Raw genomic sequence first — 25,941 nt, 5'->3', positions numbered from 1 at the left:
CCTATATATACGGTACATTTACGTCAATTCAGACTGTTGATAAATATTACTTACATCGGCAGCTTTGTCTCGTTCAGTTGGTCTCGATTAGAACAACTTTGAAGCTAATCCTACTTTGACTGTCCCAGGTTGATAAAGCACTCCGGCTTGAAGTGATTCGCGCAAACAAGCAGGTTTTTACTTATGGTGTCCACTAAAAATAATATCAATCCACTCCTGTCTCTTCCGAGGTCGGGACTCTGTGCAGCGACTAGGTTGAATTTTGTCCACGAACTTAAGCCATGGCGTCACCAAAACAACAATGGGGAATTGTTTAGATTAAGGGGCGGTAACATTATAATAAGATCCGGTTGTTCCGTCACAACCGGAGCGAAATCTAAACGGCTCGATTTCTCACATGCTTGCAGGGAAAGGCACACCAAAACAAACTTACTGGGTTCTTATTTTTCACGTTTTCTAGGTTGATAGATGCACCGGAAACCCGATTATAGAACTTAAACACAGAAATATTTGGGTTTTTATCCGACGAGATCTTTAAGCTAAAAATCCTAGTTTCTACCCTTATAAAACAAGCTTGATGCTGTTCCCTCTTTGCCATGATTTGACTTTCTGTGCCCTTTCATGAATAATTATTAGTGTGTAATTTTACCATCTCAAATTGGTTTGTTTACATGAGCATTACCCACAGGGATGCCTTTCTAACGTTTGTTGTTGGCCTTCAGTACCACTGGCCAGTTTTCCTCCAGCTGAGGGCTGGGCATGTGGGAGTGAAGTAAACTGGTCAAACCTCCAGGCCCTATACACTAAACGTTCAGTTTACTACCTTACTTATCGTTCTGCTTTCTCTTCTCCTTCTTCTGTAATTGGCCAGATGAGGTCGGACCTGCATGCGTGCTGGAGGCTGAGAGAGCAGGAGGCCTATCCATCCGCAGCAATGGACTGAAAACAAAAGAAATCGTGGCTGTTTGCGATAGTGGCTCAGCATGAGGCGCGGTAGTTATGGAAGGAGTTCAGGAAACACTCGCTGTTTCATTTCGCGGTTTTGATAGATTTTCCCTGCCACTCTTTGTGTATATTTTCTTTCTTGCTTTCGTAAAGACGCTCGGCCCTCTGCTTATGTAAAATGTAGCCTTCTAATTTAAAACAAAACCCCCGGCAGAAAATGTGACTGAACTTGCTTTAACCTCACTTTTCAAAGTGTAACTTCAATTCCCCAAATCAATTCGGGGAAAGAAAAAGGCAGGGTGAGAGATGTGCTACTATAGTCAGTGGAGGGTGGGAAACTTGGATTTGATTTAGAGCGAAATGAAAACGGAGCTGTGTGCTAATCTTTATACGTCTGCTATTTTTCCTCTCTTGTTTGGTAATCTGTCTTGGTGAAAGAAGGGGAGGCATTTTCTGCTGGGTTATTCTCCACAGTAATGAAACTCTCCAGTGGTCTGGGCTCGGGTTCGACCATTGTGTCACCTCTGCTGTGATTACTTAAAGCCCGGGTCTAAAGGTCTGAGGAAGCTGATGAGATGTATGACCGATTCAGATTCGTCTCCATTGTGTTTTGTGTTTTGGTTTGTGAATATCTTGGTGAATGGGCTTATTGAGTTTGTTATCGAACCACCAAACAAATAAAGTATTGTTGATTTATCATTCTGCCGCTGTGATGAATTATTAGATTCAGATCCCCAAAATAAATAAAGTATATTGAACAGTGATGGAGAAAAATAAATGTTTGATTAGCTCAGCCACACAGTATACAACATAGGCCTATAATAATTATGGATTTATTCAAGTTTATGAATTTAATTGATTTTGCTTATTATATTATAGCGCTTCAGTGATTTTCTCATCAACACATTATCACGGGTGTTTTTGGACTTGCCAAAAATACCAAAACACAGTACAATTACGATGAACAAGCTAAATTATTTGCATTGAGAATGATTTATTCTGAATTTATTCTATACTGTATATGAAACATTGGCTTTTGATTCTGTTGCTGTTGTAAGACGAAGAAGACAATTCCAGATAAAGAGCTTTTCTCTGTATTTACGGACACATGCTGCAACAGTTCTGACTCTTGGAAAAGAAGATAGAACAGAATTAAATGTGACAATGGACCACAAAACCAGTCATAACTGTCAATTTATTAAGACATCATCTGAAAGCTGCATAAATAAGATTTTTATTGATGTATAGTGTAGTGAGGTAGGCTGGACGAGAGCCGGGATACAGTAGGAAATGTACAAACTTTCTTCCATGGAACATGATCTTTACCAACTGACTTTTGGCATAAAAGAAAAATCTATAATTTTGCCCCATACAAAGTGTTGTTTGCTATTGCTACAGATATTTGTGTTTGTATTTTAAACAAAGACACGCTGTTAATGGGAGGCTAAACTCTGTGCTTCAACATTAGATCATTTTACATCACCAAGATATTCACAATTTTGCTGAAAGACCCAACCAACCTAGAGATTAAATATGGATGCGTGGATAATTTAGTGGATTTTTTTTTACTCAACAGCCGAAAAAAGACACCGAACTTCCAGAGACCTTTTCAGCTTTTATCCTCCTGTATGTCATTACATTTTGGCCTTTATATTTGACATCCGTATTCTGCTTCAGCAGCACCTAAATCTGATATGTGGCAGTATGATAACTAAAAGTGTCCACTCTCAGTAAGAGAGAGACGGATGCTGACCGTCATGATTTTTTAGGTTTGCCTTAGCAGAAGTAAAAAGAACACAAAATATAAATTTAAGTTTTATGTTGACCAAGTTGGGCAATGTCTGGGCTAGTAGGCAAAGTAAAGGAAAAATTCTTAAATTTGGGAAGACAAGACACGTGTCATAAACATTATTCTTTTGCTTTGTGTGCAGCACACAGAAGAAGCCGTCTTCCAGCTGTCTTTCATGCTATGTTTTCATGTTGAATCACTTTCTTTGTTGCAGTGTTTCTAAACTGATCCAAATCTAACAACAAATCTAGCTAAGGACCAGAGAAAGAAGTTTGTAGAATACGCAGCACTGTAGTGAAACTTTCTACATCCTACAAAAGCCCATTAGTTCGATTTTTTGGCAGGCCGGGACGCATCACTAAAACAATGTTCAATTATTTGTACCCTTACAAAAAATCTAAAGATTGCCCAAATGGAAGAAGTTTGGGAAGCGGAAAGAGATTTGTTTTTTTATTTTCATCTTTTATTAATATTCCAATAATCTAACATTTAATGAGTTCCACAACTTTAACACCGAAGGGAGAAATAAAATATCTTCCGAGGATAGGCTGATATTGTGCTGTAAGGAATTTAGAATAAGAGTAGAATACAAGATTGTTCTTCTGTGATTTAAAATAGCTCTTTACGGTACAGTTTTTAATTTCTCTTGTTTTATGTTTGGTACTCTAGACTAATGTAGCGCTTTGGGGATGCTGATATTACTCTTTGCTTGTTTGTTTCCTTATTCAATTAAATGTTTCCAGGATCAAACACTCTTAAGCATCCCTCTGTCATCTACAGAAAAATGAAGAATCTTTAATGATTTTTATCTCTTCCATAGACCACAGAGTGAGATGTCAGTCAGGACATGTCGCTTATTTATTTACAACATTAATGAATTGTGGCTAAAGGCACAAGCATCAAACTAGCTAAATGAAACGCAAAAATTGTGTTTTGTCAACAGCCTGGTCACCATTCACTTTCATTGTATGAAACGGAGTTAGGCACGCTTTAAATGAAATACTGTACTGGACAACAAAGTGCATACATACATGTTACAAAATAATGTACCGGAATGCATAAAAACCTTTCAGTATTAGACCAAATATGACTCCAACGATGATGAAAAACTTGGAAATTCTATGTTAAAGTGATGTTTTTTTGAAAGCATCATTGGGTTCACTCTTTGTTCTTCATCTCCTGCAGCATGCTTTTCTTCACGGACTATGGAAATGTTGCCAAACTGGAACGCTGCAACATGGATGGCACCAACAGAACTCGCCTTGTGGATTATAAGGTTGAGCGGCCGACTGCAGTAACACTGGATCTGGTGAAGAAGTTAGTGTACTGGGCAGACGCTTATCTGGATTACATAGAGATGGTGGATTACAATGGCAAAAACAGACATACTATCCTTCAGGGGTATCAAGTAAGTTCTTGCATGTATGTACTTGATATAATATGTTTGGCTTTTTGATGGTAATGAATATTTTGCTGTAGCCTTAGATGGCCACAGTCTACCCACGGTCCATTCAGTGATCCATACTGCGTGCAAAAATGGAAAGCTGGCTGAAATTGCTTTTATTGACTGCCTACATTGCATTTGAGCTAAATATGTTAAATAATCAGCACTTATGACATTCAGACGCCACTATCTCAGATGACCCTGCCCTTAAATGGAACACAGTGTTTGGTTGCTCCAGACTTTAACTAAGTGCATAAATTAACTGCAATAAGAACCAGGTTTTTACAAAACCACTATATGTAGGTGGATTAAAAGATGAGTTTACATATCCTCCTTGCTATAAGAACAACCAGAAACGTACACAGTTGTACACAGATTGATTTCAGGTATTAATTGGTTATGGCATTTATGTCCACCAGCTATCTGTGCGGCTTCAGCTGTGTTTTGATTTCTCGGGCTCTTCATTAGACTAAATTAAAACACAGGTTAGAGATGAGGTTCTGTGAAACAGATTTACCATTGGAATATTTTACCCAAAGTGCACTTATGAGAACAGCAATTAAGGATCATTATTATTCCGAAGTACACCTCAGCTAAGCTGCCCAAAGACTGTCTCCTTACAGAAAAGGGTAGAAGGCCACGTACAAAGAGGAATACATCATTCTATGTGTGTGTGTGTGTGTGTGTGTGCAGGTGCTCCATTTAATAGTGTTCATAAATGCAAGCCACGGCTATTGTTGAGAGGTGCTAACACATTTAATTTCCGTGGAAAATGAACGCGAGGTTCTGCTGTGAATGAAGACTACCCTTTTCTCTGGACTTCATTATTTTGCTAACTCGTTCCTTATTGTAGGATGATACCTTACTGTTTATGCACCCATCCAGAAAGCCTTATTTGTATTCAAAGCATGTATCCTTCATGGCTTACACACCACACTAGCCCTCTGCACAACTATATTTGATGATACGGTGTGCTGTCAACTGTAAACCATCATATTTGATGGACAGTGCACCTAAAGAGTATTTTAACACAATTCAATGTAAATTCATTTCTGAAAGTGCTTTTGTACAATTTTGCATTGTTTTAAAGTAGCATTGGTAAAAATCTATTTTAGCAGCGATGCAAGAGTCATGCAAAAACAAGTCAAATAAATAGAAAATAGAAAAGTATAAAATGCATGCTATTAAAGGAGAAGATTACTTCCATAGTCATTTTTATTCCCACTATGAGAAGTCAACAGGGGCGAATTTTCAAGTGAACCACTCCTTTAAAATACACAAGGGAAACTAAGTAGCATGGACAGAAAGCATTGAAAAGAAACGTTTAAAACATTATAGACGGTTTCATTGGGCGTATGCGACTGGGCCTAAGTTAACCCCGGTCTGTTTTTGGTTATAATAATTAAATTAATTTTTTATTTATAATAATATTATATTAGTTGTAATATATTACATTATAACTACTCAACTGTATTTCTTTGCGGTGGTCTACCGGAAGTAAGGTTTGGGCCATATCACATTTTTTGATGCAGAAACTGTCTATAAATAAATATAAGTAGTTCAAAGCAATAGAGTTAAATGTTCCAAATTAAGTATTTGAAGACATTATAATATAATAACATTATCATTTCTACGTGTGCACTGTTTATGTTAATGTTCAGGTAAAGTTTATCACATAAAATATACACGTTTACAACTTGTAAATAGGAAACTTACTTAATACATTAATAAATTGAATAAAAAGCAGAATACAATTCATATTATGTTATCTAATGCAATAATGTTTAAAACGGGGCTTTAAAAATGGGACCAAGTTTCTTTCAGACTGGGAATGTTGAGCACTGGACTATACATTTCAATGGGGATGGCATTCTGAACCACATTATTATGGCTTTTCTTTATAGTGAAAAAATGATTTTCTTTTGTGGGTTTAGATGAAATGTGGTGCATTCTAGTGTGCATGCATTTATGGATAGGGTTCAGCAGTCATGGTTTGCACCTGTCACATGGGCATCACTAGCAGACTTATAGCACGTATGCTACAGTAACAGCACAGAATCAAGGTGTCCCCCGGGGACCCTGCACTCTGGCTGACCCTGCCTGAACTCCTGAATGCATACCAACAGAAAGCAGTTGAAAGAAAGAAGCTACTCATTACCGGTTTAATGTGTGTGAATAAAAGGCAAAGCAAATGTGATGTAAGACACAACATTGTGCGGATCGTGCCAGGTTCAATTGGGTCTAATGACAGCTTGAAAACACACAGGGTGATGCCAGTGAGCGTATCAGTTTCGTTCTGCTTTTCTTGCGAGGGGATTTTTCCCTGGCTAAATTCATTCCAGCCTTCTAATCAACCTAAAATAGCCAATGCTTGTTTTTTAGGTGGCCCACCTGCATGGATTAGCTGTCTTTGAGGACCACTTGTACGCAATTCGCTCTGAACCCTCCAGTGGAGCAGTGGCGGACGTCTTACGGATAAATCGCTTTAATGTCACAGACCCGGAGACTCTAACCAGCGTAGGAAATGCAAAAACTATACGGGTTTACCACAAGCTCAGTCAGCCAAAAGGTAAAGTGTTTGTTAGGCTGATCTGAAGTGCTTGTTTGTACCTAACAACACATCAAGATCATTCTACTGTTTATGTATCGCTGTCTGTAAATATTTTAGGAAGCTTCTTAAGTTGTTAAGAATACAGATCAGCTTTTTTTCTATTTACATTCTATCATTTCTATGACAATGTTAAATCATACAAAATGTTATATATTTGTATTTATTTATACTATACTCAACCTAATCTGACGAAATATTGTTGAAATATATATTCAAACCAACAGCGATGTTGATTCAGGAACATGTCCTGTGTACAGTCATGTAAATCTTGTATGCTAAGCTAGTTTCTTCACCTCAGTCAAAGGCCACGCATGTGAGGTTGACCCCTACGGTAAGCCGGGAGGATGCTCACACATCTGCCTCCTCAGCGGGAGCTACAAATCCCGAAGCTGCCGCTGTCGAACCGGATTCATCCTTGGAAGCGACGGGCAGTCCTGCAAGAGTCAGTAAACTTTCTGTTTCTTTTTCCGCTGTGCATTGCAGTCGGGGTGACGGATGTCATACATTCTAATGTGTTGTTCACAAAGAGTCGGTTGTTTAAAATATTCATCAAAACATGTTTGTTCTCTGCCGCCGAAGTGAAATAAAAAATGCAGACAACGATATTATGACAGTTAAGGTCACGGCATCCCTACGGAAATGATGATGGAATATGTGTTTGGTTTATTCGGTTCTCGTCAGCTATCTGGAGCTGGAAATTGAAATGTATGTGTTGTTACGCTATTACGGTAAGATTGAGCGGTTTTGCATTTGCGGCGGTCTTGGCATTGATTCAGATGGACAGAGATGGAGATCAACTCTTAAAGAGATTGGCTCACGTGGTTTGCGATGTTATTTTATTGACTGCCTATGGAATGATTTATTACTGCCATTACTGCCATTTCCCTATACGTGGAGTCTCCTGATCAATAGACATTTTACTTAGTTGACAATGAAAGCCGTGGGTCAATTAATGACAGTCCTGAGTTAAGCATTAAGTGATGGCAGTAATGAACATCCTCAGGTACTTCTGATTTATACGTTTGACCAGATATTTGCTCCCTGCCCTCCTCTGGTCAGTGCATGAGGAGAAAGAGCTAAACGCTAGTAAACTGAATCACTTTACTAGTCAGTTTATTAGCTAGCCAGACCGATCAACAATCCGGCCCATGTACTGTATATACTGTATAGAGGGAGTTGCTGTTTTGAGTTTGTGTGCATCTTTCAGGTTCTGCTTAATGTTAATAAATGGAAATTATTGGAAATTTTGTTGGATAAAACAAAATTAGGATCCAGTTAACCTTGCACACAACACTATTAGGAATCAAGCTGTGTGAAATAACTACATTTAATTATGATGATTAGTATTGTTATTAGTGCGGTTATGCGGAATATTAGGCACTGTAAATGGTATATTAATACTTTACGAAACTCATTTATGTTAGAATAAAAAAATGTATCATCCCCCAAATGGGGGGAAATACCTTCATGTCATTCAAAATATGACTCTTTCTTCTGTTCAACACAAAATAAGTTATTTTCAGAAATGTCATGGTGGTTTTGTGTCTGGAAGTCAATGGGGTCCAATGTTGAACATTCTTCAAAATACCCTATTTTGTGTTCTGCATGTCATAAAGGTTTGAAGAAACATTAGGTGAATAAAAGAAATAAAATAAAAAAAATGAATAACTTAATTTTTTATAAACTATATACATAAAAATTTAATTCCTGATAAAGGACTTTTATGTGAAAAGGAAAAAAAATACCTAACTTTGACTGCTTTAAATGGCTCCATCGAGCTTTTTACCCATTATGCTCCACTTTCCATTTGATCGAAGCAATGCTAAACAACTCTGTCTGGCTTTACTCAACAGTCCCTGTGTTGTTTGATATGTAGCTCTCAAAGCTCTTAATTTTCTTCAAGCTAATGGCACTCTCCCACTCCGGATGATAAATGAAAGTGAAGCTCATGTGGCTGAGCCGAAGTCCCTTTCTTTAACCAGAATTTTTAACAGACAAACCGGGCCATCCTCTGTGTTATTCCCAATGTGACCAGAAGCGAATTTGAATGAGCAAACCCACGGATAAACTCGGCTACTGTTGTGCTTCTTTGTTAATCTCACAACTGGAGATTTATTGTTTAAACAAAGTCCCAATGAGCAAAAATATAATTGCTGGAGCTTGACAAATGAATCCTCTCAATCAAGATAATTTTAGCCCGGGGATGCTAAGTGGGATTGATTGCTTCATGCATTTCTGTAAATTAGTGAGCATGTCTGTGCCAATGTTTGGCTTTGTACATCATTACAAATAGTATTAAGGGTCAAACTTTACACAAATAAGACCAACAAGGGAGTTAAAGGGGCTAACCTGTGCCACTGTTTGCTTAAGTTTTCTTTTAGACGGCGAGAAGTAGAAGTTACAAGTCTGTTATCAACTAAAATTGCTGGAGGAAAACTGAATAAAAAGAAATACGGGAATGATTTAAAGCAAATACAAATGTCAATATAACTTAATGAAGACATTAAATTACATAAAATGGCTTATGAAACATTAACATGAACACTTTCTATCCGTACTTTTGCAGAACCCAAGAAAGATCTTTTCCTCTTCTATGGAAAAGGGCGACCTGGCATAATCCGTGGCCTGGATATGAATGTGAAGTCTACCAATGAGCACATGGTTCCGATTGAGGACCTGGTGAACCCGAGAGCCCTCGACTATCACGCTGTAACCGGAAACATATACTTCGCCGACACTACAAGCTTTCTGATTGGCCGGCAGAAAGTTGATGGAAGCAGCCGGGAAACTATTCTCAAAGATGGTGATTATTGTTTGTTATCGTTTTTTCACTGTTGTTGATATATAAAGTAAACCAGTTGCCGAAGTGAGATAAAATCCCAAATCAACTGCACGTGTCTATGAATTAGACATGATTGTAAATATGAAAATTGGTAGAATGGCATGCTTGATGTGCCGTTACAGATCTCGACAATGTGGAGGGAATATCTGTGGACTGGATTGGGAATAATCTGTACTGGACCAATGATGGCTACAGGAAAACCATCAGCGTGGCCAGGCTGGAGAGGTCATCTGAAACCAGGAAAACTCTTTTGGAAGGAGACATGTCTCACCCTAGAGCCATAGTGGTCGATCCAATGAACAGGTAAAGTAGAGAGCCCTTAAATAGTGTGGAATCAAAGAGACATACAAACTTGCTCCGCTTATGCACACTTTTACATGATATACACTATCTAGTGTGGGTATGGCTGTACTCAGTGCTCACACAACCTGAAGGAACAACCCTTAATACATTTTATTTACTAAAATTAGTTTACATAGCCCCAGACACAATTTTGGGGATTGCAATCGTACATACAAAGTTGCGTAGCGTGCAAGCGTCCGTTCAAGCACGTCTCCGTCTTTGTGTGTAGCTGTAAGCTGACATGGCAGAGGCAGTTAAAAGGTGAGTTTGATGGCCTGGAGCCAATCTCATTATCACCCTCAGTGGATGTGAGAGTAACTCATGAATCCTGAGGAGGCGCAGCCAGCCTGGGAACTGAAGGACTGGAGATACTGCAATAAGGAAGCAACCTCTCACTGCCTCTCAGATCCAATCACAGCATCCGCTCGATCTCAGCGCCCGCACTTTTTAATCAGTGGAACAGAAATGGTGATTGGTTAATAATCTTTTATGCCACAACCCGTGTGTAACGGGTGCTTTGAGTGCTTTTCGCTTTTTCTTTAAAAATCTTTGTAAATAAACGTCTTGTTTGAAAGTGCGCACTTATCATTAACTAATTAATACAAGTCGGAATAGATTTTACCGTCTTTAGGGAACCGAAGAAGTGTTGATTACTGAATCATTTGAAGAGAGGAAAGTGCAGAACGGTTTCATTATTTCCAGATACAATGGGTTCATTTGCTCAGAGCCATAATTATATTCATTGCTCAGACCTCACGCTTGTACAATTTATGCAACTTTCTCTTGCATTTAATGAAGCTAATGTATCTTAAACGGCAGCCGTAGCAATAACACATGCAAGGGACAATGACAAGAAGCTAGAAATTGTCCTTTTGTGAGTTCATCGACAGCCAATCCCAAATGGTGTATGTTTGTGAGAGTAACACGCGAAAGCGCCAACTCATCTTTCATTCGCAAACGCCTCATATTCCCGATGGGGTAGCTTCAGTGGTGTGGAAAAGATTAAAATCTGCATTAAAAACACCCTCCTCTCAACTGCAGGCTCTGAAGGCGTCACACGGGCTGCTTGACACTATATTTTTTTAATGTTGAAAGCTAAAGCTTTTTGCATCAAGCACTCTGACAGGGAATGAAAGGCTATTTACATGTCCTCTTTTGACAGCCAGTCGAAAAAGTGAACAAGACTTTAAAGAGAAATGTAAGGTGAATTGAAGAAATTTGGGAAAGATGTGAATTTTTGACCTGTTTGAGGATCGACTTTGACCAGTATATAGTCACTTTACTTTTGCACAACATACTTCAGTTTTGTCCAATATAGAGTGACTTCACTTTTACCCAATATAGAGTGACTTCACTTTTACCCAATATAGAGTGACTTCACTTTTGTCCAATATAGAGTGACTTCACTTTTACCCAATATAGAGTGACTTCACTTTTGTCCAATATAGAGTGACTTCACTTTTACCCAATATAGAGTGACTTCACTTTTACCCAATATAGAGTGACTTCACTTTTACCCAATATAGAGTGACTTCACTTTTACCCAATATAGAGTGACTTCACTTTTACCCAATATAGAGTGACTTCACTTTTGTCCAATATAGAGTGACTTCACTTTTACCCAATATAGAGTGACTTCAGTTTTGTCCAATATAGAGTGACTTCACTTTTACCCGATATAGAGTGACTTCACTTTTACCCGATATAGAGTGACTTCACTTTTGTCCAATATAGAGTGACTTAACTCTTACCCAATATAGAGTGACTTCACTTTTACCCAATATAGAGTGACTTCACTTTTACCCAATATAGAGTGACTTCACTTTTGTCCAATAAAGAGGGACTTCAGTTTTACCCAATATAGAGTGACTTCACTTTTGTCCAATATAGAGTGACTTCACTTTTACCCAATATAGAGTGACTTCACTTTTACCCAATATAGAGTGACTTCACTTTTACCCAATATAGGGTGACTTCACTTTTACCCAATATAGAGTGACTTCACTGTTACCCAATATAGAGTGACTTCACTTTTACCCAATATAGAGTGACTTCACTTTTGTCCAATAAAGAGGGAATTCACTTTTTTCTAACATACATTGACATTTCCCCCAATACACATTTCCCAATATATATTTTTCCCAATATACAGTGACTTTTTTTTGTCCATCATAGAGTAACTTCACTTTTACCCAATATAAAGCCACTTCATTTTTGCCCAACATAGAGCAAGTTTACTTTTTATTTGCATGTAAAGGTTGTACTGTTTAAATGTGACTTACATTTGCAGTTTAAATATCAGCTACTATATTAGGTTCTAAATTATAAATATCAGCTAGCTATGATTGGCGTGCAGAGTCAAAGTTATCATTGTAACCTTTATGTCGTGTTCCTGTTAGAGAACACAACCAAGTCATCTGAGTTAAGAAGTTGGGAAACTCAGCATGACACCCCGTGAGTAATTTCCATGTTTGCCTTTCTGACTAATCTAAAAATGAACGAAGAAAGTGCTTCTTTCCTCCCGTTGTTTACTTTAACAAGCAAGGCGGGATGTATAAGCAGTGTCTCCAATCTCTGTTATGTGTAAACATTAACTAGATTTCAGGAGCATAGGAAAGTTTTTTCCTTTAAATCTTTGTAAAATGTTGTCTCAACTTTATATTACCAACAAGCTATATGTCAGATTATTACATTTATTGAAGATAAATGTTGTGTAAATATTTTTAATAAGAATAAAAAACTAGTCCTCTCCTATAGCTTAATTACTGAACGTCAAGTGCTGTGTTTGGGCCAAATTATATCAAACTTCTATGAAACATTATTTTTATAATTCACTAGATCTAAAAACACGTGGATAGCCTTTATATATCTATATCTATATATATAGATATATATATCTTTACAGTTCTTCCCTAAAACAAATTTGTGTTTAGAGATGTTATTATATTGTGACCCGCCTAGATGGTCTTATTTATAGAAATGGGGTTAGTGCCTATCATTAAGGGGTTGGTTGTCTATCAGGGAAGCAGGTGGCATGTTGATCTTTATCTTGTCCTTTGGATGGGATTCCCTGCTGAAATAACTCCCTCCTGTCCGGATTTCTTTATCTTCCTTCCCCATATACAGTACATCTCCGTGTTCATGCCACATACAGTCTGTGCTAGCATGATAAGATTGAACTTGCCCCAATAACTCTTTTCTCTCATTCTGTATCTCGTGTTCTGTCATTTGAACTTTCACAATCTTTGTCTGTGTCTATTCATTTGCTTCATGTTCTTTATCTCCACTTATTTCTTCTTTGCGTTGCTGTACATCCCTACCCAGGAGCAGATGTCTAACTGTGCACACAGTGGCATTTTCAGTGGGTTTAAACCGATTTTGTGAACTCCTCCTGATACATAGTCCGTAAACTCCATAGTGTAATAAACTCCTTATTGTTCTTACTTAGGTGCTCCAGTTTAAGGAATTAATGAAGCCTTCAATCGCCTCTCTCTCTCTCTCTCTCTCGTTCAGATTTTCTTTACCAAAATCTTGCAGAGGTTTCATTTTAAAGGCATAGTTCACCCACAAACAATAATTCTATCACTTATTCACCCTTATGTTCTAACATGTGTATGACTCTTTGTTCTGTGGAACTCAAAATAAGATGTTTTTTAAAATGTCTTTTGTGTCCACACAATGGATGGGGTCCGGTGTTCTTTGGCTACCAACATTCTTCAAAATATCTTATCTTGTGTTCTGCAAACACATCGTACAGGTTTGGAATGACACGAGGGTGAGTAAATGTTGAAAGATTTTTTCATTTTTGGGTGAGCTGTCCCTTTAAGGCATCACCGGTGCCATCCTAACCTCAGTTTAATTATTATGCCTTTCAAATCATAATAATGTATTATCCAACATTTGTGTCTGCTATATATATTTTTATGCTTTCAGATGCTGCTTTAAAAGGCACCGGCCTATATACTGTACATAATGGCCAGCCAGGCAACTGACTATGTTTTGCAAGAGTACTTGTGTAATCCTCGCTCGTTTTCATTAGATCGGGAAGTGTTGTTACGTTTCGAACAGTGCAGGTTGAGACTCACTGTTGTTCAGGAGCATGCTGTTTGCCTTTTGAATAATTCATAGGGTCACGCAGCTAACACATTGGGACAGGGAGCGCTTAAAATCGCCCTCTAACCCATTCTGTTTTATGTTGTGCACATAAAGCAAAGGCTTCTATCATTAATGAGACAGAAAAGCCTGCATTCGACGCTGAGTCTTACTCGCAACAAATCCCTTAAGCGCACTTACAATAGAGCGGATCATGTCAGAATGTTGACCCAATCACTTTTCAAATATCACTAACCCATAGAGAGTTACAGTTCATGTTGACGCGCACATTTACTTCTGTGGATCCTCAACGCTGACGAGAAAATGTTTAGAAAAGTTTTCAAAAGTTTCCATCCTAGCCTTCATTTACCCAATGGGATTTCACTATAAGTGTTGTTGTGTCTGCTGACGGTGTTGTTCATTCGCATATACAGTCCGTGATGTTTTAGCACAGAAATGATTTAGCAAAAATTGTTTGCACATTACATGTGTAGTTTGTAAATATGGCCCTAGAAACAATTCCCTACATGTTTCCTCACATATTCAATGTATTTGCTTTATTTATTCTTTTTTCACAAACATTTCTGTTATAATTTTCTAAATATACACTGACTTTTCCACCCACATAGATATTAATGCCGGCTTCATATAAAAACACAAGCACCTGATTCACGCTTTAGACTGACTGTGTTCTGGTTTTGTTGCAGCTGGATGTACTGGACCGATTGGGAAGAAGATGAAGTAAACGACAGCATCGGGAGGATAGAGAAAGCGTGGATGGATGGCTCTAACCGGAAAATATTTGTCACGTCTAACATGCTCTGGCCCAATGGACTCACTCTGGATCACGGGACCAGTACCATGTACTGGTGCGATGCTTATTATGATCACATAGAGAGAATCTACCTCAATGGCACTGGCAGAATGGTACGTTTATTGTGATGACTTCGTATCTCATCCAACATGTGCGACAATTCTTTTATTCGATCAATGGCAGATGAGGTGTGTGCAGGACACCTTTGATCGTTCATTCACTCTAGGCAATTCATCCCAATGCTATCTACTGTATGAGATCTCCTTTGCGCTTTTTTTCTCCTATAGAAAGAACAAGACAGGAAAAAGCAGTGGAAATTGTTTATTTTCTTCCACAATTGTCACTACAGTGAATGGTAATTTTTTTTCATGCAATCTAGGTTGTGTACAGTGGCAGAGAACTTAATCACCCTTTTGGGATCGCTCAGTACCAGAATTCCATCTTCTGGACGGAGTATATGAACGCCTCCATCTTCCAGCTGGATCTGGTCTCTGGTGAAGTCTCTCTGCTCAGGAGTGAGCGGCCGCCTCTTTTTGGGCTCCGCGTATATGATGCACAAAGCCAGCTGGGTAAGATTGCGGAATGACACATTAGTCATATATTTATTTGATAATCACATTTGCCTTAATTCTGTTAAACAGAGCGTAATGCGTTTGGGGCGAAATTCAAGATTTCAAGAATTGGCTCACTTTTAATTCATACATTGTGTTTACAATCGACATTCAACATTGAACGCAGTGGGGGAGAGCAGATAACTTATGCCAGCTTCATTTTGTATATCCGTCAATTCTACATTCTTAAAGGGGCAGTTCACCCAAAGAGTAAATGATGACTTAATCATATTTTCGAATGAACTGTTTCTTTCATCCCCAAATGAACATTCGGTTATAATTCACTCACCCTCTTTTGTCATTTAAAACCTGTATGACTTTCTTTTGCAGAAAACAAAATACATATATTGAAAATTGTTGGTAACAGCAAACCGTTGAACCCCATGGACATTTGTGTCCATACAATAAAGTCAATGGGGACCAACCTTATTTGGTTATCAACATTCTTAAAACAATGTCTTCAAGAGATTTTCGGGTGTTCTTTCCCTTTAACGGAAATTTTACACGACCCTGCCGCAAGTGCATCCTCTCGGAAGATGATAAATTATATTTGTTACACAACAAAGCAATTAAACATTTTGATGGTTTTAACTTGCATTAAATTCCCGACTATAGAGCTGAAGCCGTGCTTTTGAGTGGGTGGGTTTAATCAGGTGAAGTCAAGGCTGACGCTCTGTTTACAATGTTTAACTCTGTATGGATGTCTGAGGCAACCGGATGATTACTGTCATTCCCGCTCATAAGTGCCAGTCACAACACGACAGAGGGAGGGACGCTGCCCAGCGGGGCTCTCGCGCAGGCAGACGAGCAGTCCTGTGCGCAGCTCCCGCGTGTTTCATCTCGTACTCACCTGAGGGAAAAGAGCTCTACTTGTCAGAGAAGACTCGTACTTTTTCTGAATTGATGATGCTGGCAAAATCATATTCTATTTTAAATGCTTTCGTCAAGCATTTCAACATCAAGATACGCTAAATTCACCACAGGGGGAGAACTCCAGTTATGTCACGCAGGGTTCCTTCAGGATGTCCCCGTCCTCAAAATATGGCCTGTATTTGACAATCTTCATTCTCAACAGACCAGAAATTTCTCCTCGGCGCTTGTCGTGAAAAAGATTAATTGTGTCTCGTCTCTTTCCGAGCACCTCGGATTGGCCATTACAAAACAGTTTTTATCTCATTGGTTCAGGCAATGCCTTTCAACCTTCCTCTAAATGAAACCTTATTATTGTCCCCATGCTTCAACTTAATAAGTGACAGTTTCCTCACAAAACTGTGTTTTTCTCCTTTCCTGCCCCGTCGTCGGTGTCATTGCACACACAATGAATTATGTCAGCGAAAGGAAAAGAGTGTCAAATGGCTCTCCACTCCAATGTTTGCCGTAATTTACTTGACGTGTGATTAAAAATAATGCCCCCGTGTAGCGGCGACATCCCCCAAGAGCAGGAAATTGGTTCTGAGTGGGCAGTGGAGAAGAACTTTATGTTCTTCGCTTCAAGGAGAGACATTGCTAAAAGCCATAAAGGGATGAACACATAAACGGCAGTGCGAGGGAAGATTTGTAGATATCTGTTGTTTAGTTCTATGTTTGTTTTTTAGGTGACAATGCCTGTCGGGTGAATTATGGTGGTTGCGGTACCCTCTGTTTGGCCGTCCCGGGAGGCCGAGTGTGCGCGTGTGCCGACAACCAGCACCTGGACAAAAATAATGTCACATGCTCTGGTAGGCCCTTTCAAACCCATTCATTTCATTTATAAAATAAGTCAATAAAAACAAAAATTGAAACAAATGTTTGTCTCTGTACGATTGGGGAATATTATCTTTATAAGTACTGGGTAAAATTGTTGAATTATATTTTTTTTACTGTAGACTCTGCGGGCCAGGAGGAGCCAAAGCGATGCGGAAACGAGGAGTTTCAATGCAAGAGCTGGCGCTGCATACAAGCCAGTTGGATTTGCGATGGAGATGATGACTGTTTAGACGGCAGTGATGAGGAGCCGCACATATGCTGTAAGTTCTCTGACACCAGCTGCATCGTTGTATACCGTGTCATTGATTTCTGTGATGTATCACTCAATATAGTCTTGTTTGTTTATATTTTATTAAGAAAGCATTATGTACGGTACAATATTTGTTACATTCAGTTTTGGAATCAATACATCTAAAGAATATTATCATGGCCAAGGACTTTGATGTGTTCCTGCTTATCACATGGCTTGTTTCCAAAACAACAAAGATGTGGACATGTAATATTGATTGAAGTTTATCATCTTTCTTCGATAACCTTCTAGATTCTGCCAAGAAAAATAGTCAGCCCAATATAACAAGTGATAGATTTTTAAATGTATTAAAGTAAAATCAATTACTCATCCTCAAGTTGTTCCAAATCTGTATAAATGTATAAAAAGGTGAAAACTAAGTTTAAAATGACTATAAATTCCAATACATATTTTTACAGTTAGTTTGTGGCGTTATATATTTTGTTACCACTGAGCTTTTGTTACCACTGAGCTTTCCTGTAGCTCAGTGTGGTGTTAACAACGCCACTGTCATGGGTTTGATCCCATACTTAGAAACAAATGTTCACTTTGGATAAAAGCGTCTGCCAAATGCAAAATGTAATATGAGACGCATGAGTATTGAACTGAGATGTTGTTTTTACCCACAGTCCAAAATACTTTTTAGCAGTCCAAAGTATTTGACTCCTCAATGTCAAAATCGACCAATCAAAAATCGAGTTTACCCATGAGCCTTGCAATAAGTACTTATCAGATGCTTTGCTTGGATAATGCATCTGCCAAGCGCATTCAGATTGCATATAATATGTTGATCATTAACAAGTTGCTAATAGATATCTGTGGGAAATACAGAGCAGGGTAACACATGGAATAAAAGATGGCATCAGTATATTATCCCACACACCACTGCACAGTCTGCTCATGATCTAATCGATAAGATAAGCACCATGTTAAACCGTCTGAGGCTTGAGTCATTTTTCACAACAAGAAATACTTTAATGTTATGTTCTGCCAGAATTATCAGAATTGCAAAATCAATTTTCAACTACTGTTTGTTGGGATGTCCTGTAGTTTAACACGCCTGAAACTTTACTGCTCGATCCCACTTGAATACGCTTTTCCATTTCATCTGTTAGTCGTTGTCTGTTGGGGATGCGCAGAGTATTCCGGCCTATGAGTAATGGCAGGTTCTATTATTAAATAGAGCAAATAGTAGAGAAAAGCACAGGCACTACTTTAAATAAACTCGAAAGCCTGAGGGCAAACACGTATTTTGAGATAAATGTGAAGCCAACTCGGGAGAATAGATGAATAGTACGCTGAAAAGTGCTGTGTCAAAACAAACGCAGGGTATTATGCATATAAACTCACTTATACTATATGTATGGCGGGCTGTCGGCAATATAACAAAACATGCACAAAAAATGCAGTTATGTATGGCAAGCTCACGAATGCTTTGTTTGATTCCTAGATACAACGTGTAGGGTATACTGGGGTCGGTTGTAACTGTGGTACAGTGCTTGCGATTGTGTCTTCTTTAAAGGGAAAGTCCACCCCATAAAAAATACCGTGATCATTTATTTATCCTCATGTCATTTAAAACCTCTATATGACTCTATAAAAAACAAAAGAAGATATTTTGATTAATTTCTCTGTTGGTTTGTGTATACATACAGTACATAGGAAATGGTGTTCTGTCGGTCACCAACATTCTTGCGTTGAATAAATTATGATATAATTTTCATTTTTGGCTAAACTATCCCTTTAAGAAAATGATTTCAGACAATTATAGTGTATGTGCATGTTCATTTATTTTCAGTTAAAAGAAATTGTAACGTGTAAAGGTGAACACTTTGTTAAAAGTTATCCTGTTTCAAGCTAAATGTTCCCTCTTTTACATGCACTGAATAGTTTTGCTTTCATCATTTCTTTCAGCTAACCACACTTGCCCGGTTGATCAGTTCAAGTGCCCTAGTAACCGTTGCATACCCAAGAGGTGGCTGTGTGATGGATCCAATGACTGTGGAGATAATGAGGACGAGTCTAATAAAACATGCTCAGGTAGAGCTTTATCCCCTCATACATATTTAACAGATTTTCTCGCTAATACATGCACCTACCATTTGCGAAAGTTCACATCCCATTGAAGTGTTTTTAATTTTGTGATATACAGAGTCTGATATGAATTCAATTTCTCTTTGATATTGCATAAAGAAACCGTGTGCGCTTTCTTTAAAGCGTATATAATGCATGTTTTCACCTTGTACTATAACCACTGTGCCCTGAACTGTATTTTCTCACTATAGAATGCAAATGGGAGTCACGTTTTCCTTTCTTACATACCAGAGTAACACCTGGCCTGTTTCCAGGAGTAACACTCTACAGCTGGTTAAAGTGCTGTTAGATCAATGGAGAGGAAGAGCAGATGTGATAAATGCAGTCAGTGGTCCGACATGTCTCTGATAAAGCTGACCCTCCAGCCGGAGAAAGCTCAAGCCTTTGTTGGCTTTGCAAAAGCTGTTAAGGCAAAGTGGAGCACAAGCCATTGTGCTGAATCTTAAAGGCGCTATAACTGACAGCACATGTTCGCGTGATTCATATATGATGTTTCTAATGAAGCAGTTGAACTGGCTATGAGTTATCCCTGGTCTATCAATAAAAGGGTGGAGCGAGCCCCAAGATGCTGAAGTTGTATATACTGGACCTTTAAAGATTGCACATTTTCTTTGCTTTATCATTTTGTTTGCAGCTCAGCCGTGCCGGGCCGGTCAGTTCACTTGTGGTAACGGTCGCTGTGTACCTGAGGCTTGGCGCTGTGATCAGGATGATGATTGTGGAGACATGTCGGATGAGTCCACTTCCTGTGGTGAGTCACCGTGGGTGTTTTGAGGTGAAGTTTACTGTGGTGTTACCAGTAAATGCATCAGTGATGGCAACATAAGCCCAGCTCTGTTTTGGCATCCTCTTCTTAAATATAAAGGGGTTCTGGATAAGAACCCGGTGGTCTGAAACAAGGGTCTAATGTTTTACCTATATAAATCTTTTAAGAATGATTGTTTTGTGAATGTTAACTTTACCCCACAATAACCAACAACAAAAGCATGCAGCCTTGTTCTGGGCACAAAAACAGATATTGCAATACGGTTCTCGATGGAGTTTCAGCACAAAAGCTCTCAAAGGATCAAAGTGTATAAATAGCAAGCAAGATAAAATGGCTGGTGCCAGATTTGCTTGTATGATGAAACATATTGTAAACAAAACTAGTAATAAAACTTAATGTGCCATGTTTGTTGTGGGCAGGTATCATAAAAACACAGTCAGTTCAGGTGCTGTTTGGCTTATAAATCAATGTAAATGCAGTCTGTTTTCAAAAAACACGTCTGTCCGAGTACTGGCTCTAAGCAGTGGAATCATTATAGTTGGAATGTCTTCGCAACTCGCTCATTTTATATTTTTCTGTCACGGACAGCTGCGATGCAATGTTCGGAACATCTTAACCGAGCACACATCTCCAGCTGCCGGGTGCGCTACTGTGCTTGTAGATGCAGAAAGTAAATGGGAATTAAACTTGGATGCGGGAGCTTTTAGGAGTGCAACCGTAATACAAATCAGAGATTCTCTGATGTTTAAAGCTCTCCATAACCACATCCCAGACTCTGAAAGCAGACTAAAGGTAATGACACAGGGCGTTGAGAGGAAATGACTCTGAAAAGTTACCACTGTGAACTCCCACAGTGAATTGACTATTCAAAACAGAATGTAAAAGGAGAGATTGAATTGTAAGGCAGTTATTCCTCTGAAGGGCCTCTCCATGCACAAGCAATTTTAGTCGAAAGCTAGCTGTTTCTCATTTTTATTCATGAAGGAACACAATGAAACAGTCAACTTTATTTGTTTGAGCATATCGACCAGCCTAATATAGTAACTAATACTGGCTTAACCAGTGCTGTGCGTTTGGGGCAGGATCATTGGTTAAAGGAATAGTCCATTTTAAAATTCTAATTATGGCCCTGTCTATTCACCCTCATGTTGTTTAAAACCTGTTAATGTTTATTTTTGTCTGTGGATCACAGAAGAAGATTTGAGGAACGTCTCTGTGGTTTTGGGTCCATCAATGGGGTCCAATGTTGTTTGGAAACCAACGATTTTTTTAAGTATTTCTTTCTGTGTTCTGCATAATAAATAAAGCTATACAGGTTGGAAATGACATGAGAGTGAGCAAATGATGAAATAACTTTCATATTTGCATGAAAAATTACTTAAGTTGAACATAGTTTGCTTTAAAGTAGCCCTTTATGCTGTATAGCATTTAGAGTGAAAAAATGTGCTGGGTTTTCTTGTTTTTTGTCGTCTCCCCTTTAAAGGAACAGTTCACCCAAAAATGAAAATTCTATCTTCATTTACTCGCCCTCAAGTTTTTCCAAACTTGTTTACATTTCTTTGTTCTGTTGAACACAAAGGGAGATCTTTGGAAGAATGTCAGTAAACAGATCTCATCTTATAATTGGGAAAAAATACTATTGGAGTCAATAGGGGATGAGATCTATTTGGTTGCTGTCATTCTTCCACTCTTGCTCAAATATCTATATATAATGTACCAACAGTCATCGTTTGAGTGCATGAAATATGGCTTCTTACCGTTCTGATTGGCTTCTATTATGTACAGTACACATTTTACCTGTGTGCATTAACAGTCAAATGCACTCCTACTGTACGTTACTGTCAAACTGCATATGGTGGCATTTCTGTATCGTGCTATGTGGTAACAAGGCTCCTCTCCGGGTGCCATTGTCTCTGTTACCTCCGCTGCGTCTCACACTGCTTCAGTACTGCACCAACACTCTACTAATAGTGTAAGCAGCAATGCACGCTTGACTACATTTAATCATAATTAGACCTGAAGCTCCTTCCACCCTTAACTGCAGTGCACATGAGACACCTGAACAAACATAAACTCATCCTCCAGTTTTTACATAGCTGTGTACATTTCTTTGTTCTGATGAACACGGATGAATATATTTGGAAGAATGCTTGTATCCACCATTGGCCACCATTGACTACCACTGTAGGAAAAATTGCTTGATAAATGTCTTTGTTCTGTTGAACACAAAAGAAGATATTTTGAAGAATGTAGGAAGGGAAACAGATCCGATTATCATTGTCATTTTTCCTACTATCGTAGTCGATGTTGGCCAAGAACTGTTCGGTATCCTCCCAAATATCTTTCTCTGTGTTTATCAGAACAAAGAACTGTATACAGATATGGAACAACTCAAGGACGAGTAAACGATGAAATAAAATGATGAAATAAAAACATTTTTATTTTGGGGTGAACTGTCTCTTTAAATTGTTTGTTTTCACCTTAAGAAAAAAATCATGAGTTTAGAGCAACGTGAGGATTACAATGTAAATGCATTACATAATTTTCAGTTGAATGCCATTTTTGTAAATTTTATATGAAGTTCACTTAAAGAATCGTAGAGGGCACTTGAAATGGGCATGACTCTTCTGGCTGTAGTAGTCTATTACCATGCTAAATTTCTCTAAGAGACAGAGTACTGCAATTATCATGCTCAATTTCTCTAAGGGTCTAAAGGAATTGAATCACATAGCGTCGTCTTCTCTAATAATACAGATTATACGTTAGAATATTAGGTAATTTAATTTGGCCACGCAAAATTGGAATATCATAAACAAATATGAAATTGTATTAGTACTACAGTAAAAAGCACTATAGGATTTTTTTTTCTTAATGACATTTTCAATAACATTAGCAGTCGGCTGTGTATTAATCTAGGATATATTAACTTGAACCGCCACTGTCTAGTGCACACACAGAATCTTTCCGATTTTTTTTACCATCAGTACGGATTTCCTAGGCCAGAGTTATTACTCCTGCATTCTTTCTGTTCATAGTTGAACCTGATCTGTTGTGAAACCTGGATCTCTGAAAGGAATAATTGCCAAAGTCAAGCCACCGAAACGCTCTGTTGCGAAAGCATGAAGTGGGATTTACTGCTGTCAACAAAAACAGCTACACCTACTGGGAATAAATGTTCACTTTTTCTTTTTGATTTGTTGACTCAACTGTAATCTTGACTTGTAACAGTTTTAGATTAGCAGCACTTCATGACGTGCGTTGCTTTAACGGTTCTTTCTCCAGGATCTCATTCGTGCCGGCAGAGGTTTATTTCTTAAATCTCATTTTCTCAGGGAAGCCTCTGGGATTTGTTATTTTAAAAATCTTACCTTCTCAGTTTATAGCTGTGTGTGTTTTGGAGATGTCACCCAGCGGAGCAGAATAATATAATATAATATCGAAACACAGTAAATAAGGCTTAGTCATTTACTTTACAGTTGTTGCCTAATTTTATACTCACTTGTAGCCATATTGCTCTTTTATGGTCATCGTAACAATATAATCTCATCCGTTAAAACAGTTAAGCAGCATTACATATATTTTTTGTGTGTAATATGCCTCTTGTAAGATCCACTATCACCTAGTGGACTTCTTTGTCCTGAAGCATTTTGCAAGAACATATCGAGGCAAATTGATGAGATATTTTTATGTCCTGAGAGCCGCACATACAGTAGATCCATTATGACGTGTGAGTGTTGCTATAGAAACACATCATTTCTGAGTATGAGGATATGAGCACACTTGACTAAAATCTCGGCTGTACATTAATCCGTAATGTAAATTCAGTATTCGCTTTTCTAACCGTAACATATAAAAAATATTTTTGTTTATTGAGTGTGATCTTGAGTCTTTGAATTAAAAAACTATTTAACTATTTCCCACGTTCCATGATGCATGATGGTCCCCACGTAGCCAAACCTGTGGCAAATCACAATCTTCAGACAATAACCTCTATCTTTAAATCAACACTCTCTAGAACTTATAAACAGTGATATCTCATCATTGTTTAGTTATTGTTTTCTGGAAAAGCTCTTATCGCCTCTGACTGTTTTTTACAACGCGCCTGTGCGGTCTAGTTTTCTCTTTGGTCACGTTTTTATTAACTTCAGCTAGAAAATAGCCATAATTCACTGTGACATTTGCATGACCTTCGGGCCATTTTGTTCTTCACAATACTAGCAATAATGCCCTACGGCACGGCTGTGCCTTTTTGCCCTACCTGTACACAACTGCAAATCAGTGCAAGAGAATGTTTACCAGTTAGGTTTTTCCTCCGAACGCTCAAACTACTAAATTTTCTGAGGACCAAAGAGCCTCCAAATTGAATCTATTAGCATGACAGAGCAATCTGTGCCAGGACAAACTTCTTTTGCAATATTTCAAAGCTAAAAGCTAAATGAAAAATGGGTTTTCTCCTCCAGTATATCAAAGAGACAGTGATGTATTGGACGGGGTTCAAGCATCAGGGTTTTTCGCAGCGAAGGTTTCTCACTATCTTTCTTTCTGCTCACAGCGTTCCCTACCTGTGAAGTTCTTCGACAGTTCAGCTGTGCTAATGGGAGATGCATTAGCATGAAGTGGCATTGTGACTCAGGTGAGTGTATTCTGAGGTAAAAAAGAGACTTTACCATTTGCTTTAACTTGCTCTTTCATTAAACGTGATGATATATTAGGCTATTTTCTCTACAGCTGATAAAATAGAGCCCGGCTCTTTAATTCAATTAAGTCCATTGATCTGCTGTCCAATCTTTTTGTCGCACGAGCTATTCATCACTTTAACAACCATTAAATATTCACAGATTATTTTATCTGAAATATCTCCATTTCAGATCAAGGATGGTGTAATGTACCCACCTCTGTAATTTATTACCAGTAATTTGTTACGAGACCTCGGTGTCTAAAAAAGTTGTTATCCCAGCATGCAACACTGCCTAAACAACAAGAAACTGCTTTTTTATTATCTTACATATACTTACATAAACTTACTATACCCGGCACTAAACTGTTTGCTTACATTTGTGATTATAGATGATGACTGTGGAGACAACAGTGATGAGATTGGATGTGTCCACTCTTGTGGTAATGGTCAGTATCATTGCACCAGCGGCAGGTGTATTCCAGACCACTGGGCTTGTGATGGCGATAATGACTGCGGGGACTATAGTGATGAAAATGTCACCTGTTCTGGCATTGCCCCCGGTAAGACATCACCTTTCTTCTCTGCCCTTCTTATGGGGCTCTTGTGTTAGTGGTTTACTGTATTTTGATCATTTTGACTGCGACAACCTAACCAGACGTGTCCCAGCCCTTCACAATGGCGACATGCGGCGCCATTTTAGGAACATTTCTGTGCTATTAGTCCTTACAGCTCCGCCCACTCAGAGATCTCATTTGATGGAAGTTCAGCCCCTCATGTATATTATACATCAACCAATTTACCTCAGATCTTGAAACTATAATGCGTAGAAAATGACAAATCTTAGTTCTGTGTTAGCCTCCGTAGTGCTTTGAAAGGGA

The 25,941-nt window shown here is 38.4% G+C and overlaps 1 protein-coding gene across 1 annotated transcript in view; it reads left to right on the top strand.

Moving 5' to 3' along the window:
• Positions 1 to 25,941, top strand: part of lrp1bb (low density lipoprotein receptor-related protein 1Bb) — a gene marked incomplete at its 5' end in the record, with an annotated part of 226,997 nt that overhangs the window by 104,887 nt on the left and 96,169 nt on the right. The window contains 13 exons of the mRNA XM_079463519.1: positions 3,920 to 4,142; positions 6,561 to 6,747; positions 7,088 to 7,231; positions 9,356 to 9,592; positions 9,754 to 9,934; positions 14,773 to 14,992; positions 15,259 to 15,448; positions 17,086 to 17,208; positions 17,356 to 17,496; positions 19,440 to 19,565; positions 20,254 to 20,370; positions 24,938 to 25,018; positions 25,453 to 25,623. Of these exons, the coding sequence (XP_079319645.1) occupies positions 3,920 to 4,142; positions 6,561 to 6,747; positions 7,088 to 7,231; positions 9,356 to 9,592; positions 9,754 to 9,934; positions 14,773 to 14,992; positions 15,259 to 15,448; positions 17,086 to 17,208; positions 17,356 to 17,496; positions 19,440 to 19,565; positions 20,254 to 20,370; positions 24,938 to 25,018; positions 25,453 to 25,623 (2,141 nt within the window). The remainder of the gene's footprint in view (positions 1 to 3,919; positions 4,143 to 6,560; positions 6,748 to 7,087; positions 7,232 to 9,355; positions 9,593 to 9,753; positions 9,935 to 14,772; positions 14,993 to 15,258; positions 15,449 to 17,085; positions 17,209 to 17,355; positions 17,497 to 19,439; positions 19,566 to 20,253; positions 20,371 to 24,937; positions 25,019 to 25,452; positions 25,624 to 25,941) is intronic.

The sequence above is a fragment of the Barbatula barbatula genome, assembly GCF_947034865.1.
Source record: "Barbatula barbatula genome assembly, chromosome: 9".
Classification (NCBI taxonomy): domain Eukaryota; kingdom Metazoa; phylum Chordata; class Actinopteri; order Cypriniformes; family Nemacheilidae; genus Barbatula; species Barbatula barbatula.
This window is presented reverse-complemented; position numbering and strand designations above follow the sequence as displayed.